General features: G+C 46.6%; 1 protein-coding gene across 1 annotated transcript; it reads right to left on the bottom strand.

The window, feature by feature from the left end:
• Positions 1-435: 435 nt before the first annotated feature.
• LOC127033570 (neurogenic locus notch homolog protein 4-like) lies at positions 436-14249 on the bottom strand. Its single transcript, XM_050921496.1, has 12 exons — positions 14206-14249; positions 12366-12557; positions 11004-11141; positions 9505-9687; positions 9203-9397; positions 5361-5513; positions 5069-5270; positions 4789-4929; positions 3734-3916; positions 2774-2845; positions 1213-1339; positions 436-595 (listed from the first exon to the last, which is right to left on the bottom strand). Exons 2-12 carry the CDS (start codon positions 12480-12482, stop codon positions 436-438), a joined length of 1671 nt encoding a protein of 556 aa, XP_050777453.1. The 5' UTR covers positions 12483-12557; positions 14206-14249.
• Positions 14250-15017: the final 768 nt, after the last annotated feature.

Below are 15017 nucleotides of genomic sequence, written 5' to 3'. Positions count from 1 at the left end.
TGGGATAGTGTAGACCAGCGGAATGTGACTTCCCATTTCACATGTGCATGTGTTGTTTCAAATACCCCTCCCTAGAGGGCAATGGGCATGGCTTATGTGAGGACCTGGCCAAAGTGAGATATATAAGGGCATTAAGTAGATAAGAGGAACAAGAATAGTTCATCTGCTAGTGGGAGGGATCCGGCAGCTGAGTAGGCTGCAGACAATAGACAATAGCTATTAGGGAGATGCAGAAAATGAGGTCAGCAAATGAGGGAGAGATTAAAGGGGTGGGGGAATCCTGGGAAATCAGGTCCTATTCCCCAAGGTATGTTTAGATCCAGTGTGGCCAGGTGGCAATGCTTTAGGCAAAGTCAAATGCCTGATAGTGAAAGCTGTAGGCAGGTGAAGGCACCACTTACAATGAATCACCCTGGCTTAAGGTTTATTGTACCTTCACCCAGTGACATCCTCACCTGCTGGGGATGAGGAGAAGGCTCCAGATAGGCAGTAGTAGCCGGCTGAGCAGGATCCTGAGGGAGCTGTGAGACCGGTTGAGCTGCAGTAATAGCCAGGTGGGCACACAGTGCAGCTTGACTCCAGCCAGAGGTAGAGTCTGGGGAGGCAATTGTGGCATAGCTGGGAACGAGGGCAGCTAAGGCCAATGTACCTCATTTGCCACCAATACCTAGCATCACGTGCTGTGATAAATATTCCTCTTTACAGGAGCCACTTTGCTCTATATATCAATCTAGGGACAAAAATCACACTTCTTCGATCCAGAAACCACAACATGATATAGCTCCACCTCTTCTGTACCACCGCCACAGTCCCACAACCTATCCTCCAATATCACAAATCACATCACTGCCCAGCGCTCAACATCCAGTACATTTGCCCATTCATTTTTTCATTCATGTGCTGTCCCAAGTGTGGTTCAGTCCTTTCCCTGTGTTTCATTCTGTATACTATCAATGTGCTGGCATCGGCGCTGCAAACAAGTCTCAACTCGTGGGGGACTGAAGGAAGCCTGAGGCTTACATAGTCAGTACAAAAGCACCTGCATGGTGAACCATACAGCACCACACTCTGCTGCTTAAAGAGTAAATATGAAAAACCACCTAGTGGAGAGACTACAGAAGCAGGTTAAAGAATGCACCTGCCCATGGGAACAGCAGGAGAAAGACAGAGCCTCTGTTTTCAAGCCAGCATGACCACAGCCAAAGAGTTCACCTGTTCGAGAATGTGCCCACTGGGCATGGAAATGGGATGCTGGTACCAGCTGGGCAAAAATGCCCAGGTGGGCATGGGCCTCCAGTGCTTGTATTTGTGGCTCCATCAGGGTTTGGGACACTGGCTCCTGTATTGAAACACAAAGGGAAAACAAATCCCAAGTGACAAACATTGCAACCCTTTGGCCACTTTCGCCCTTGTGGCCAGGGTGGCCAAACTGGCACTTCTACAGTGGAGATAGGGACTCCTGCCCTGTGGCGGGGTGGTGGGGCTAGGGGCTTCTGTCCAGAAGGGATGGAGTCTAGAGACTTCATCCTCACAGGAGGCGCCTGCCAGGACTTGGGGCTGAAGCCCTGAGCTCCACGACCCTGCTGCAGAACAGAAGCTCCAAGCATGTGCGCCTGGCTCTTGAACTTCTGAAGATTATTGAATGTGGCTCAGAGGATCAGTAAGTTTGGCCACTCCTGGCATAAACAAAGGTATGTACTGTGTTTAACATAAGCTCTCCTTGCATTAAGATGCCACCATCACAGATGGAGGCTTGTTTCTGAATATTCCATGTGGACTGGACTCCATCCAGAGGAAAATCTTAGACTTGGACTCAGTATCAATAAAATATTAATGAGAATCTCCCGAGAGAGAAAGCGCACGGGTAAAGATATTAATCTAAGGAGTGGCCAGGCCTAACAACCTCACACAGTAAAAAATTAGTTCACGCATTTAAAAACCATGAGAATTTTATTTTTTTTTAATTGGGTTGATTTGATTTGTTTCCATTGTACTTGGGTCACATTTCAGGCTTTGCTCTACAACCATGGGGACTAGAAACTTACTTTTTTTTCCCTAAATCAACACTGAAATTCTCATGAAATCACAGGAATCCAGGACCAGAGGGCTTTAAGAAAAACAGCAAATATTCTGGACATGGGCAGCACAAAGAAACCCATGTGGTTTGGTAAACAAAACCTTTGGAGTGTTTTGTATTATACAGAAGGACTGGCTCTGGCCAAAGCCCAGAGCTGCTGCTGCTCCCCTCTCATCTTGCAACCCCGTGGCTCTGAGAAATCTGAGTTCTGATTCTTTATGAGTGTCATCGCAAAAAGTCTGAGGCATCTGCTCATGCACCAGAATCAACCTCCCATACTTTGCAAATAATTTCTGTCACTTGCCAAGAGTTGATACATAGTTTCTAGCCCAAGCCTGCCAAGTAAGCACTCATAATCTAAGAGATTACACTGTTTGTCCTGCCAACCAACCATGCCAACACCATCATGCCAACCTCATGCTCCAAAGCCACTCTGCCATCACCTCATATTAATTCTACTGCACCAGCTTCCTATCAGAGTGCTAACATGCCAACCTCACACACCAGCCCACTTTGCCATCCTCTGTCCAAAGCTTCTATACCTACCTCATGCCTCAGTAATCTGATGGCAACCTCGCTTTCCAGAAGAAGGCAGGACGAATTAAACAGACAGAATAGAAGAGCTCAAGGAATATGGAGAAGATAAGGACCCCATTCTCTTTCTCCCTTTGCCCTCGGGAATGCTAAGTCAAGTACCTGCTGTGCAGAAGAATCCTGGCCAGCAGGGGCCACTCGGAGAGGATAATCCCCATTCTCCACAAAACATCCCTGGAGAAATACACAGGGGAGAGAGTATCATTTAACTGGAAAGAGCACTGGGAAAATCAGAGTACAGTGTGCACTTCTGAGCAGGGAGAGGGTGAATCAGTGAGAGAGCCCATCATAGCATCATCACAACTGGTAAAGCAGCTTTCCAATTTAAAATTTGCTCCTGTGAGACACCATGGATGTTAGAGCATCCTTATCTCCTCCAGGGCAGTATCAGATATTGGTTCACAAGGGTGACACTACAGATAGCTTTTAAGTATATTTTTATATCATTGTTTATTTTATATTTGTTTCCTGGAGGTAAAATGAATTCATTAGGGGTTTGGGACAGTGGCGCCAATTCAAACATTTCTTGGGAGGTGGGGGAATTCCAGTCCCTGCCCCTCCCAGCAGGAACCCTATTCCGGTTCTTGCTCATCCCCCCACCCTCTTCCTGCAGGGATCCCCACTGTCCCTCGGGTGTGGAGTTTCCCCTCTCTCTTACTAACATAATGCCTGAGCTGGTACCTTCAGCAGTGGAGTTCTCAGCAGACTCCCCTGCACTCTGCCGTACTGGAACAGACTCCCTGTGCACTAGATTGCAACACCATTTGGCCTGGCTGTGATGAAGGGGCAGACGGGTCAAATTTTAATGGCGCTGCAATCATGCAGCAGCAGTACAAGACTGCTGCTTAAAAATGGTCAGTCCATGCCCTTCCCCACCAGCGCCCCAGCCTATGTAATTGTGAGAAAGTGCAAAAATCTTGGGGTGAGGTGTTTCCCCCTCTGAACTCCCAGCTGGCAGCACTGGTTTGGGAAAAGAGGTGACACATGGAGTGATCTCTCTCTTACAGAGTGGTCTGCAGGATGCGAGAGATGAAGAACTACTGCTCTAAGAGATATCCTTACCTGCAGGGCATTGCTGGCACCTCTCGGCCTGGCTGATTCCATGATATGGGTTGTAACTCCCCGCTGGACAAGGGTAAAAGCTGGTTCCAGTCTCCTGGGGGCAGTAAAAGCCAGGTGGACAATGGTGCATTATGCCGTGCTGACAGTGAAACCCAGCTGGACATGGGAAGCATTTGTCTTGACCTGAGAGGGCAGTTCAGGAAGGGGAAGAAAAAGCACCACTGAATGGACTCACTTCTGTAGGACTCTTACTTGCCTGGTTCTAGGCTTGAAATAGAAGAACTGGAATGGTATTTTCTTTGCTTTCCTGTCTTCACTGGTCTTTATACACACTGGAAAGCTCATGAGGTAGTTTCTTTTAGCAAGCTTTCCAGCCCTGGTTTGCAGGTTGGGGAAGTTTGCAGAAGCATCTACATTTCTGGGTGCTTACCCAAAAGGCCAATGGCCACTGTAAGGGGATTTCTACTCACCTCCAGGTCTGCCCACTTGATGGACGCACAACAATGAGGAAATCTAGTTGAAAAGCTAACAGCTCTGTTATTGTAGAATGAGAGCTGCTTCTGTGCTTCTGGGATTTGGGCTGCTGTAGGAGTGACACATATGGAACATTGTCCTCTGGGACACATCATCCCAGGACACAGTGAAACAGTTGTCTCCCCGTCATGATGCAGTATTCTCATGGTATGACAGTGCAACAGCCCTGAAAATATTTGGGGCTGTATTTTCATGTCTTTCAGCCCAGCTTGCAGGACATGGGATTGACCCACTCCAATCAGAATAGGTGGAAACCTGCTTTGACTTGCAGGGTTATTTATAACCATGCTGTAAGGGTTAATGCTTGTCACACTGCTAACTCCTTGGCGGCACAGATTTACAGGACTTTAAATAGTGTTCCACACACTTATGCCAGCAAGTAATTTGTTCTGGTAGGCATATTGCACCATAATAGGGTAACAGGAGAATAACACTGGAGCCGTGGAGTACAAACTGGATTTCTAGTTCCATCCCAGTTAGATGGTAGCTTAAGCAAAGCAGCCCTCTCCCCAAACCCTGACCTGTTGCATTGCTGTATTCCCCATCTTGGCAGGGGGAGGGTGCTGCTGAGCCTGCAAGGCAGAAGTGTCCTTCAGGACAGAGATCCCCCGTCACAGCATCCACTGGCCTTGGGGTCCGTGCCCCTCCTGTGCAGTAATAGCCTGAAAGTAGAGAACACAGGGAATCACTCAGCCTGTCTTGCTGCAGAAGTGGGAGAGCACTCAGCAGAAAATAAGAACCATTATAGTGATGGTGTGAATGAATTGGCTGGTAGTTGGAAAAGTTGTTGACATGTCTCACCTGGTGCACAAAGCCCTGTAGGGGAAATCCGGCCTGCCACATTGCAGAAGAACCCAGGGGGACAGGGTAGACACCAGCTGGCATCCTGGGCTCCCCTCCTCTCGTTCCAGGTACCGGCAGGGCATGGCATCTCACTTGGGTGTTTTGTGCCAGCAGGGCAGTAATAGCCTGCTAGGCAAAGATCACCAAAAGGAAGTCCAACCTGAATCAAGGAAAACAAGGTGGATGTTGTACCTGATGCACTTCACAGTGTGTTAGAGGGTCAAGCTTCATCAGCCTATCCAATACTCACAGGTGAGGTGCTGTTGGACCCTTGGGCACAATAATATCCTGGCTGGCACAGTCCCTGAGGCATGGCCAGACCAGCTGTGCTGCAGTACATGCCTGCCATACAGGGTTTGCAGGATCCTGTCCCCATGGCACCGAGTACGTCCATGTAAGTACCCTGCACAGAGAAAGCTATTGAAGCCCTCAGAAGGCAAGAAATCTCCAAGGAAGAACTTCTAGATGGAAGGAAACACTCTTGGTTCTTACCACTGGACATGGGAGAGGCAGTATACTCCGAGCTGGGCAGTAATGCCCTTTGGGACAAGTTACAGGTTCAGCCAGGCCAGTCTGATTGCAAAACATCCCCTCTGGGCACTCTCTACACAGAGACTGACCAAGGACCTAGGGGAAGAACACAGCAGGAACTGAGTGTCAGAGCCTCCTTGTTCAGAATGAAAGTTGTGAGCAATGTGGAGGGTGTCACAGGCCCACGTGCTGTTGTGGATAACACCATGTGTCTGGATAGCAACAAAAGGCGTACGGTTTACAAAGCAATCTAAAGACGTCAGAGCAGATCCCCGTCCTGGACTGCAAGATATACTGTCCCTCTTCCACCCCACTCCAGACACAGTCAGAATTTAGTCTGTTGCAGCTGGGTGAGCATCAAGCTTGAGAGAAAACCTGAAGCCAACAGATTTTCACTAGTCTGGTGCTAACATCTCACATGTATCTGCCCCCCTGATTCAGATTCTGAAGGCTTCTATGGACCCAGAATAGTCAGTAGCTTAGTTCATTGCACTTACAGGCTGGAAACTCCCAAGAGGGCAGGGTTCTGGTCTGAAAGCTCCGGCCAGGGAATAATGCCCCTCCATGGCCACATGCTGAAGGGCAGTCTTGGCAGCTCCAGTACAGAAGTAGCCTGGTTTGCATGGTCCAGTGGGAGCTTGGCTGTTTGTCCCATCACAGTACAGCCTTGGTTTGGGAAAACACACATCGTAAGTAGAAACATTTCCTTTTGCCACAGGAAAGCATTGTCTTAAAACAGTAAATGCCCCACTAACTGGTTGGAATCACATAGGATTCACAGATCCCCTATGTTCTTGGATCTTGTAGGGATAATGCAGGAAAGGCCATCCTTCATCCAGAATTTAATTATTTTGATCAAGACAGTAAAGTCTTATATTTCACAGTTTGATACTGAGAAGAATAAAGCTTCCTTCCCCTTAGTAACTGTTGGGAAAATGTGAACCTAAACTTTTTAGTAGAGATCAGATAAGCTCACAAAAGTTCAGATGCTTCCCCCCACCGCCTCAACCCTCAAACTCCTAGCTCCACAAGCCTGGGTTGGAAAAGCACACAAGGGAGATATTCTCATGAGATTCCTGGTAGATTCCTGGATGGAACACAAATACTATCAGATACCTCTTTGTTATATTGGCCTGTATCTTACTGGCTGGAAACTGGGTGCACAGGAATGCAGTAATGGGAAAATACCAGGGTGGAGGGAAGGTTTGGATTCACTCTGAGCTTTGGGTTTTGGTGAGGGAGAGCTAATATTTTATTCAGACTTGTTGTCCCTTTCATAATAAATTATAAATAAAATTGCACGGGCCACCAAACACCAGATTTTACTGACAACATTTACTAGAATACAGAGATGCACCAATCCAAAGGTCAGATGCATCCGCCTTAAGTTTACATTCCTCACCACTGGCTGCTCTGTGTCACAGCCTGAAGATTCTCTATTTTATGTATGCTTACCCACTAATATCTGACAGCAGCTGTGTGTGTCCTAGAGGATGAAACCCTTATAGTTATTATTAGAGCCATACACTGTCCTTCATAATCATCCATGCAGCTTAACAGACTCTTAGACTCTAAGGCCAGAAGGGGGCCGTTGCAATCATTGAATCTGCCCTCCTATATAACACAGGCCAGAGAACTTGCTAAAATAATTCCTAGAGCAGAGCTTTGAGAAAAATATCCCATTTTGATTTAAAAATGGAGAATCTACCACAATCCTGGGTAAATGGTTCCAATGGCTAATTCCTCTCACTGATAAAGATGTGTGCTTTTTTCAGTCTGAATTTGTCTAGCTTCAGCTTCCAGCCATTGGAAACCATGGCTGTCAATGGGAATGCCACACACTGAACAAGGGGATGAATACCCTCACCCCGTCTAAACAACTAAGGGCATCCCCCTGACAAGGACTAGCATGAATTGGTTGGAGGGTCTCTAGGTCATGGCACCCTGCATTTAAGATTTAGCAAGCCTAACTTTAAGCATGTGATGAGCCAAGCATGTTCCTCACTGCAGGTCCCCCTGATGATCACATGGCCTGGTTTATGGCAACGGGAGAGCAACCACACTTCAGCCTTATAAAACTGAGCAATGTTCTTCTGCAGAATGGGAAACTTACCCAGGTGGGCAGTCCAAGCACTGCTTCAGGCTCCTCAACCCACTCACATTACTGTAGGTCCCCGGAGGACAGGGTGTAGGTGAGAGGGATCCAGGTGGGCAGTACGCTCCAGCAGGGCAGATATCACCTGTCACACCATCTGTGGGCAACTGAAATTGGAAAACAGATCCTTTAACAATTAATAGAGAAAGAAGTAACTGTATCATATGAGATGAGTATGTTAAAGGGCTGCACTGTTTTAGTCCCAAGTCTATACAGAACCTTACATCAATGGAAGTGTTTTCCTTTTTTTTTAAATTCCCACAACATCGTTTTTTGTTTGCATGTAAAGACTCCCTTACCATGTGTGCAACCTAAATATTGCAGCACTGTGCTAGTGCATGGGAGCTAGAAAGAGAAACTGACTATAAAGAAAGGTGATAATGATAAGTATCTCTCTGATGTCCAAGCTGAGAGCAATGCAGGAAACGGACAGAGACCATTACTGGTGAAAAGGAAAGTAGATCTGAAAATCTTGTCACTTTCAATGACAGATAGGCCCAGATTGGCACATGGGAGTCCAAAGCTCTGAACACTGGAGAAGTTCAGACCTGGGTGTAAATCTGAGGCCTAATTTTGCCTCTTGGGTTTCTCCACTAAATCAGAACCTAGAATTCAAACTTCTCAAAGTTTGTGGCTGTTTGGATCCATGTTCTAATCTGGATCCTACCTCTCCAGCTCAAGACCATATCTAGTTTTAATAATAGATAGCATTCATTAATAATAGAGAGAAGAAAATTCACTGTATTCATGGATTTTTTTTAATTGAATAGTTTTGCATGGGATGGTAACTTGAATGAAACTATGCCAATTTACACCTGCTGATGATATGGCTAGCCCTTGTTATTTAGCTTGTCCTTTCAGTTATAAGCGCTGAGACTGGGATAACAAGATCATGGGACTCGATCTTTTGTCCGTCTAAGTCACAGGCAAATTTCCCATTGACATCACTGGCAACAGAGACAGCCATGAGCACACAGCGGGGAGAATGCTCAGCACAAAGGGCTGCAGAGCTAAGGCTCCGGGGGTACGTCTCAACTGCATCTGGGAGCAAGCCTCCAAGGCCAGGTAGACAGACTCACTTTAACAGGGCTTGTGCTAGTGTGCTAAAAATAGCTGTGTCAACCTTGCAGCACTGGCAGCATGGGTTAACTTGAGCTTGGACCTGGGGGTAGGACAGGCTTCAGCTTGGGTACCTGGGCCCAGCCCTGACCAGTGCCACAACATCCACACAGCTATTTCTAGGGTGCAAGCTTGATCCCCCTAGTGCAAGTCTGTTTATACGGGCTGGGAAGCTTGATTCCAGCTGCAGTGTAGGCTTACTCTCGGAGTCTTTCCCTCCTGGGCCAATGAAGGAGATGGCAGAGGAGCCCAACTTTGAGTGAAGAAGAACTTAACATACAACTTACTGGTATCACTGCTCTGCCCCGGCAATGGAACCCAGCCTCGCAGAGGCCACTGGGGCCTGTCTGTCCTTGGCCAGCACAGTAGAACCCACCTCCACACGGGCTGCAGTCCAGTAGCGCAGCCAGCTCCTTTCTGCTACCATATGTGCCCTCCGGGCAGGGCTCAGGACGGGAGCTACCTCTGGCACAGTAAGAACCCTGCAAAACAAAGCCAGGTTCTCACAAGGCTAAAAGCTCTTACAATAAATCCAGACTTGGCCTATCTGCCTCCCCTTTTATTACAAAACCACTGCAGAACAACTTACAGCTGGGCAAGTTTTGGGCTGTGTCATGGCAGGAGAGTCACAATAGTACCCTGCAGGACACGGTTTGCAAGTATTTCTTCCTTCCACAGCAGAACTATCCCAGTAGAAGCCAGGCAGACAGGGAAAAGAGAAGGGGAATCCAGTCCCTGGGGGGCACGTGTATCCTGGGGGGCAGTCTCCAGTCTGGGAAACAAAAGACAAAAGGGATCGTCAGTCCTGGGGCTGTCCTTGTTGTTTCGAAATGGGATGGGTGAATCAGTTCAGCTACAATAAGGAGTGGCTTGAGCTTTGGCCAGAATTGGAAACTTCTATTATTATTGGAGTTGGACAGAAAAGGCAAAAGAAAAAGAAAATCCTATAACATTTTTTAAATTAAAATTTGCCCTGTTTTTTTTTTGGGGGGGGGAGAATTAGTCAAATTTTTGATGAAAAAAGTCAATAAAATCTCAAATTTTGAAAAACGTCCACCAGCTCTCTTTGTTTATTTATTCTTGTTCATTTTGTTGAGTGCTGACAATGTGCTCGGTGCTGTACAAAGCCCAGTTAGAAAAGAGAGTCCATATCTCACGATACAAGCTGTTAAAGGAAGAAGCGTGGGAGCTGAAAGAGAGCAGAAAGAGGTGTAGGAGATCATTGATGGAGGGGATGGGAGAAAAAAGGGGTGTGGTTGAGGTACAAAGAGAAGATGGCTTGATGGCTGGAAAGAGGGAGGTTGTTGCATGAGCAAAGGGCAAGGTGAATGAAGGTGCAAAGACAAGAGTGGATGCAATAGACAAGAGAACCTAACTGCAGAATATCAGCCTCATTTTGTCTCCTGATCTCAGGTTAAAGGACCCTCTGGCTCACTCCTGCTACAGTGTGGAATGACTGGGCCCTTGAGATGCCTACAGAGTTCTGGGGGCTGAGACTCTTCCCTCAGAGAACATCTACATTGTAGCTGGGAGCATGCTTTTCAGGCAGGTAGGCAGACATGCTAGCCCCCCGGGAGGTAGTATGGGCAGAGGCTTAGGTTAGCTGCCTGAGAATGAATCCAGGGACCTGGGTGGGTTTGTACTCAGGCGACTAGCCCAAGCTATTGCCCATGCTACTGCAGGCTACCCAATGATTTTTAATGAGCTAGCTCGAGCAGGTGGGAATCATGCTCCTAGCTACAGTATAGACTTACCCCCACTGAGCAGGGAAGGGTAACACGGCAATGACAAACTTCTCTCTCTCAGATGAAAGTTTGGCTCCCCTCATGCTGCTGAACCTCTAATCTAATTATTTTTATCACACATTTCTTCTTTAAATCTCTTATTGATGTGGGAGTCCCAGGTCTTTGGAGACAGGATTACCAAAATGACAGCTCCCAAAACCTGGGAGTACCTTTCATGGGCTGTATTTCATCAGAGCATCATAAGGCAGGAGCACTGGATAGACAAGCAACATGCTAACTATTACTGAGAAGGCTCCATCACCAGAGTCACTGTAGAAGGGCTCTTAGGTCTGAGAGCACTCACTGGATGGGGAATTCCTCGGGGCTCTCTCCATTCCCTGTAGCAGTACTTCCCTGCAGGACATAGCAAGCATTCTTCCACTCTGCCCAGACCCTTCTGCTCACTGTAGGTTCCATTAGGGCAAGGTCTAGCATGAGAGTCCTGGAAATGAAACACAGACGGCTCTTTAACATAGTATTATCACTACTGCATCCCACAATGCAAAACCTCCTACTGCAGAACACACAAAAGAGTCCCACTTGGGTCTGGGAACAAACATATGGGAAAGGATATTGGGAGCCAGATGTGGAGGCAGCAAAGATGATATTGGGGAGAGCAGAGGGAGGCATCAACATTTAGCAGCCACAGATCTACACTCAACTTTGTGATGATCTGTCAAGGTGCCTCCATTTATCATAGGTGCAGCTACACACTGTACCCAACTATGGGTTTAGATGCTTCACCAAGGGGATTGGTGCTCACATGCACAATCCAGTGGTTCAGAAAGTTATTTTCCTGCCCGTCCCCTCAGTTCCTAACAGACACTGTTAAGGCTCTTGGGAATCCTTTTGCCTTCTTCTGGAGCTGGGATTCTCCAATCTTTCCATTCTGCAGATTGTTTCGTAACAGAGGTGCTACGTGTTTCAAGAGCATTAATTCCATTTCTGGCTAACAGAAGGTACGGTGAAAGGCAACCACATAGACCTTGCTCTAGATTCTAGAATTCTTATCCAGACACATGCTCCTTGTAGCAGGAACCGTCTCTTTGTCTCTTTATTATTATTATTATTATTACATTAAAATTATCTAGTGGCAGCAGCACCCACAATGTGATGGGTTCTCTAGAGACATCTAAAAAAGAATAGTCCCTACCCTGAGTAGCTCCCAGGTAGATGGACAAGTAGACAGAGAAAGTTAAAAAGAAGGGAAACAACATATTTTTATTTTATAAAACATACATCTTAAATCAGTTCTCTGTAGGCAGCATGGTAGAAATGATAACTGTGGATGGGGTACGAATAACAGTAAGGAGGAAATGTGTATTAATTACATGTAGATAATATAAAAACCTTAATATAAACTGAATGCAATTTCCAACAAGAAAAACCAAACTACTAAAAACATCCTTAAAGATACAGCTGGGAAGGTAAGAAAGAAGTCAGAGAGAAAAGTAAAGAGGCCCAACGTTATGGCACAACTTTATACATGCAGCAAACAGCAAGCTCTCTGAACACCAGGAAATTATGGAAACCAGAGTAAAAAGATCAAACAGCCTAGACCTGGTAAGGACTCCAGCAGCAAGACAGACTCCATTCTAGCTTCCCAAAAGCAAAGCCCAGAAGATGAGAGAATGGTGGACAACAATAACCAAATTGATCCCCTTACAATGTCACCCCGGGGACAATAGTATCCTCTTGGGCAGGCATTTCCGTTGGCATCTGGAGCGACTGCCTGTCCTTCGGGGCACAACAGCCCTGCAGGGCAAACCATAGTAAGTAGCATGGCCTCCCTGCTGGTGATTTCATCAGCACAGTAATGTCCAACAAGACAGGACAAGCAGGAGGCAGAGCCTGGGTCCTACAGGATAGAGGACACATGATACAATTTACATTTTCACAGCACAAAGGGACCCCAAAGCATTTTGAAAGTTATGTCCAGCCCAGGCACAAAATACTTTGCATAGGAATGCAGCTAACTCTGGGGTGGAGTATTGCACATAGGTAAACAAATTGCCCCAAAACCACTGTAGCTGGGTGGAATCACTCAAGCCTCAGGACACTATGACAAAACCCTATTCTTACAGAAAGTATCATGGCATCTTTAATACTCGCAAAGAAAATAGAGGAACTCCAGTTTTAAGGTCTCACAAAACATACCTCTATAGACAAAAAACATGTAATTCAATTTATTAACTGTGGAAGCATGAAAGACTGAGCCTCTCAACTGGGAAGCTCCCCCTGCCATTGCCCACAGCTTATCTGTGGATAAAGGACTTTGCTCCCCAGCTCTGTCAATCCAACAGCTTTCATCAGTACAATAGGAAAAGAGAAGAACACGGGAATCCCCTGTTCCCCGCAGCCTCTCCATGTCACACTGGATTGGAAGGCACAACTGAGAGATAATCTGGGTCTATCTGTCATACATAAATCCCCATTCATCATTTATCTCCCCTCTGATCTTAATGAATAGTTCCAGCAATGATTACCAAATCTCTGCCGCAATAGAAAGTTGGCCCGGGTAGAGATAGTAGGGCAGTTTGATAGCGATGACATGCCGGTTTCCCATCAATATGGAAATTTGGTAATTATCACTAGAATTATTCATTACAGCTTAGTGACAGACAAATAAGGAATAGACCCAGCTTTGTTTGTCAGAACAGCTATCTCACCCATTGTCCCCTTCTGTGAATCTGACCCATTGTTTTACCTTCCACAGTCAAATGAACATTTGATTCCATTGCAATCCCCCAGGAGCTGGGGCTGAACAGAGGAGCCTGCTCCCATCATTCCTCTGCAGTAATTAGCTGACATTGAAGGGGAAAAAACCCATTCAAATTACAAACATCTATAAAACTGTGAGCAGCCAGCTGGGAGAAAACAAATGAAACCAGAACCTTTTAACACAATGGACATTTCCATGGCAATTGGATTGTGGTTACAGCTGTTCCTTTAACTTGCATTCATAATCATAGAAATTAGGGTTAGGACTGATCTGTGCAGAGACTCAGAACCGTGAACCTGCAGGATCATTTCCTATATTATACTCTCCAGGCCTTTCTTTGGGTCAGTTTTTAAAAGAACAACAACGGTGACAATGCTTCTCCATTGCTTTCCGTAAGAAACAACTCCACAGTCAAATAGACTCTACTGTGAGGTCTTGTCTGTATTTAACTTAACATTTCCCATCATTTCATTCCTACCAGTGCAGCTCCACTATTGATAGACAGGCCACAGGCATTTCTACCAACATATCATCTACACCAGCTCTCAGCATGCTTAGATGACAGAACAGTAGTACTGCCAGTGCCTTGTCTACACTAAGGCTCCCACTTCTGCTACTTCCACTGTCAATGCCAGGGTGAGAAAGTTAAGAAAAAGCTCATTGCAGACCCAGCCTTGGAACCCAAGGGGAAGGGACTATTTTGGTCCATGGTTTGAGCTTCCTTCCCTGCCACCCTTCAATTCTTGTGCTGCACAGCAATTAGCATGAAACAATTGCCACTTACTGAAAAGCTGCCAGCACCACACGGTTGGGGAGCCACAGTGCCAAGCTCAGGGCAGTGGTATCCTCCAGGGCAGGGGATGCAGTCTTCAGCCACCTTTCCTCCTTGCTCCTTGCGGTAAGTTCCTCTGAATAAGGATAGAGGGGAGGAGGCAGAGTCACCCATGGCAGGAAATTTGGTGCAGGCTGGGTGTCGCTCTTTCCTTGGATATAATACAGGGGAGATACCACAGGAGGAAACTAAGACAGAGCAAACTCACTGTGTCCAGAGCTGGTAAGAAACGTCCCACCCGTGATGGAGCTCACACAAGCCTGGACCTCCGGAAACATGCAAGTTAAGATGGAGCACTCCACTTGCACACTCTTATGATGTACACACATATTACTACACTGGGATAGGGACAAGTTCTGAGGTCCCACCTCAGTAACACTTTAGGCCCTGCTCAAATGGGTCAGCACGTTGGTCTCAAGGTCCCTTTTTCACAACACACAATATACTTACACTGGGCATAGAGTTGGCTTGGAGGTCCCATCTGTGCAGTAGGATCCCATGGGGCAGGCAGGGCAGTCTTCCACTTGGCCATTTCCCAGCCTGGTACTGTAGGTTCCAGCAGGACAGGGGAACTGGGTGCTTGTCCGTGTACCTTTCCCAAAGATGAGGAGGTGATGGAGATTCTAATACTAATCCTTCTCTCTAAGTGAGAGAGAATGGAAAGGTGCTTCCCCACCCACATCTAACGAACACTTCAGTGAACACCAGCAGGTATAACCACTCACATGGCAGATATTGCAGAAACTTTGCAAGCAGTTTTGAAT

Source organism: Gopherus flavomarginatus, chromosome 13, assembly GCF_025201925.1.
Source record: "Gopherus flavomarginatus isolate rGopFla2 chromosome 13, rGopFla2.mat.asm, whole genome shotgun sequence".
NCBI classification, from domain to species: Eukaryota; Metazoa; Chordata; order Testudines; family Testudinidae; genus Gopherus; species Gopherus flavomarginatus.
This window is presented reverse-complemented; position numbering and strand designations above follow the sequence as displayed.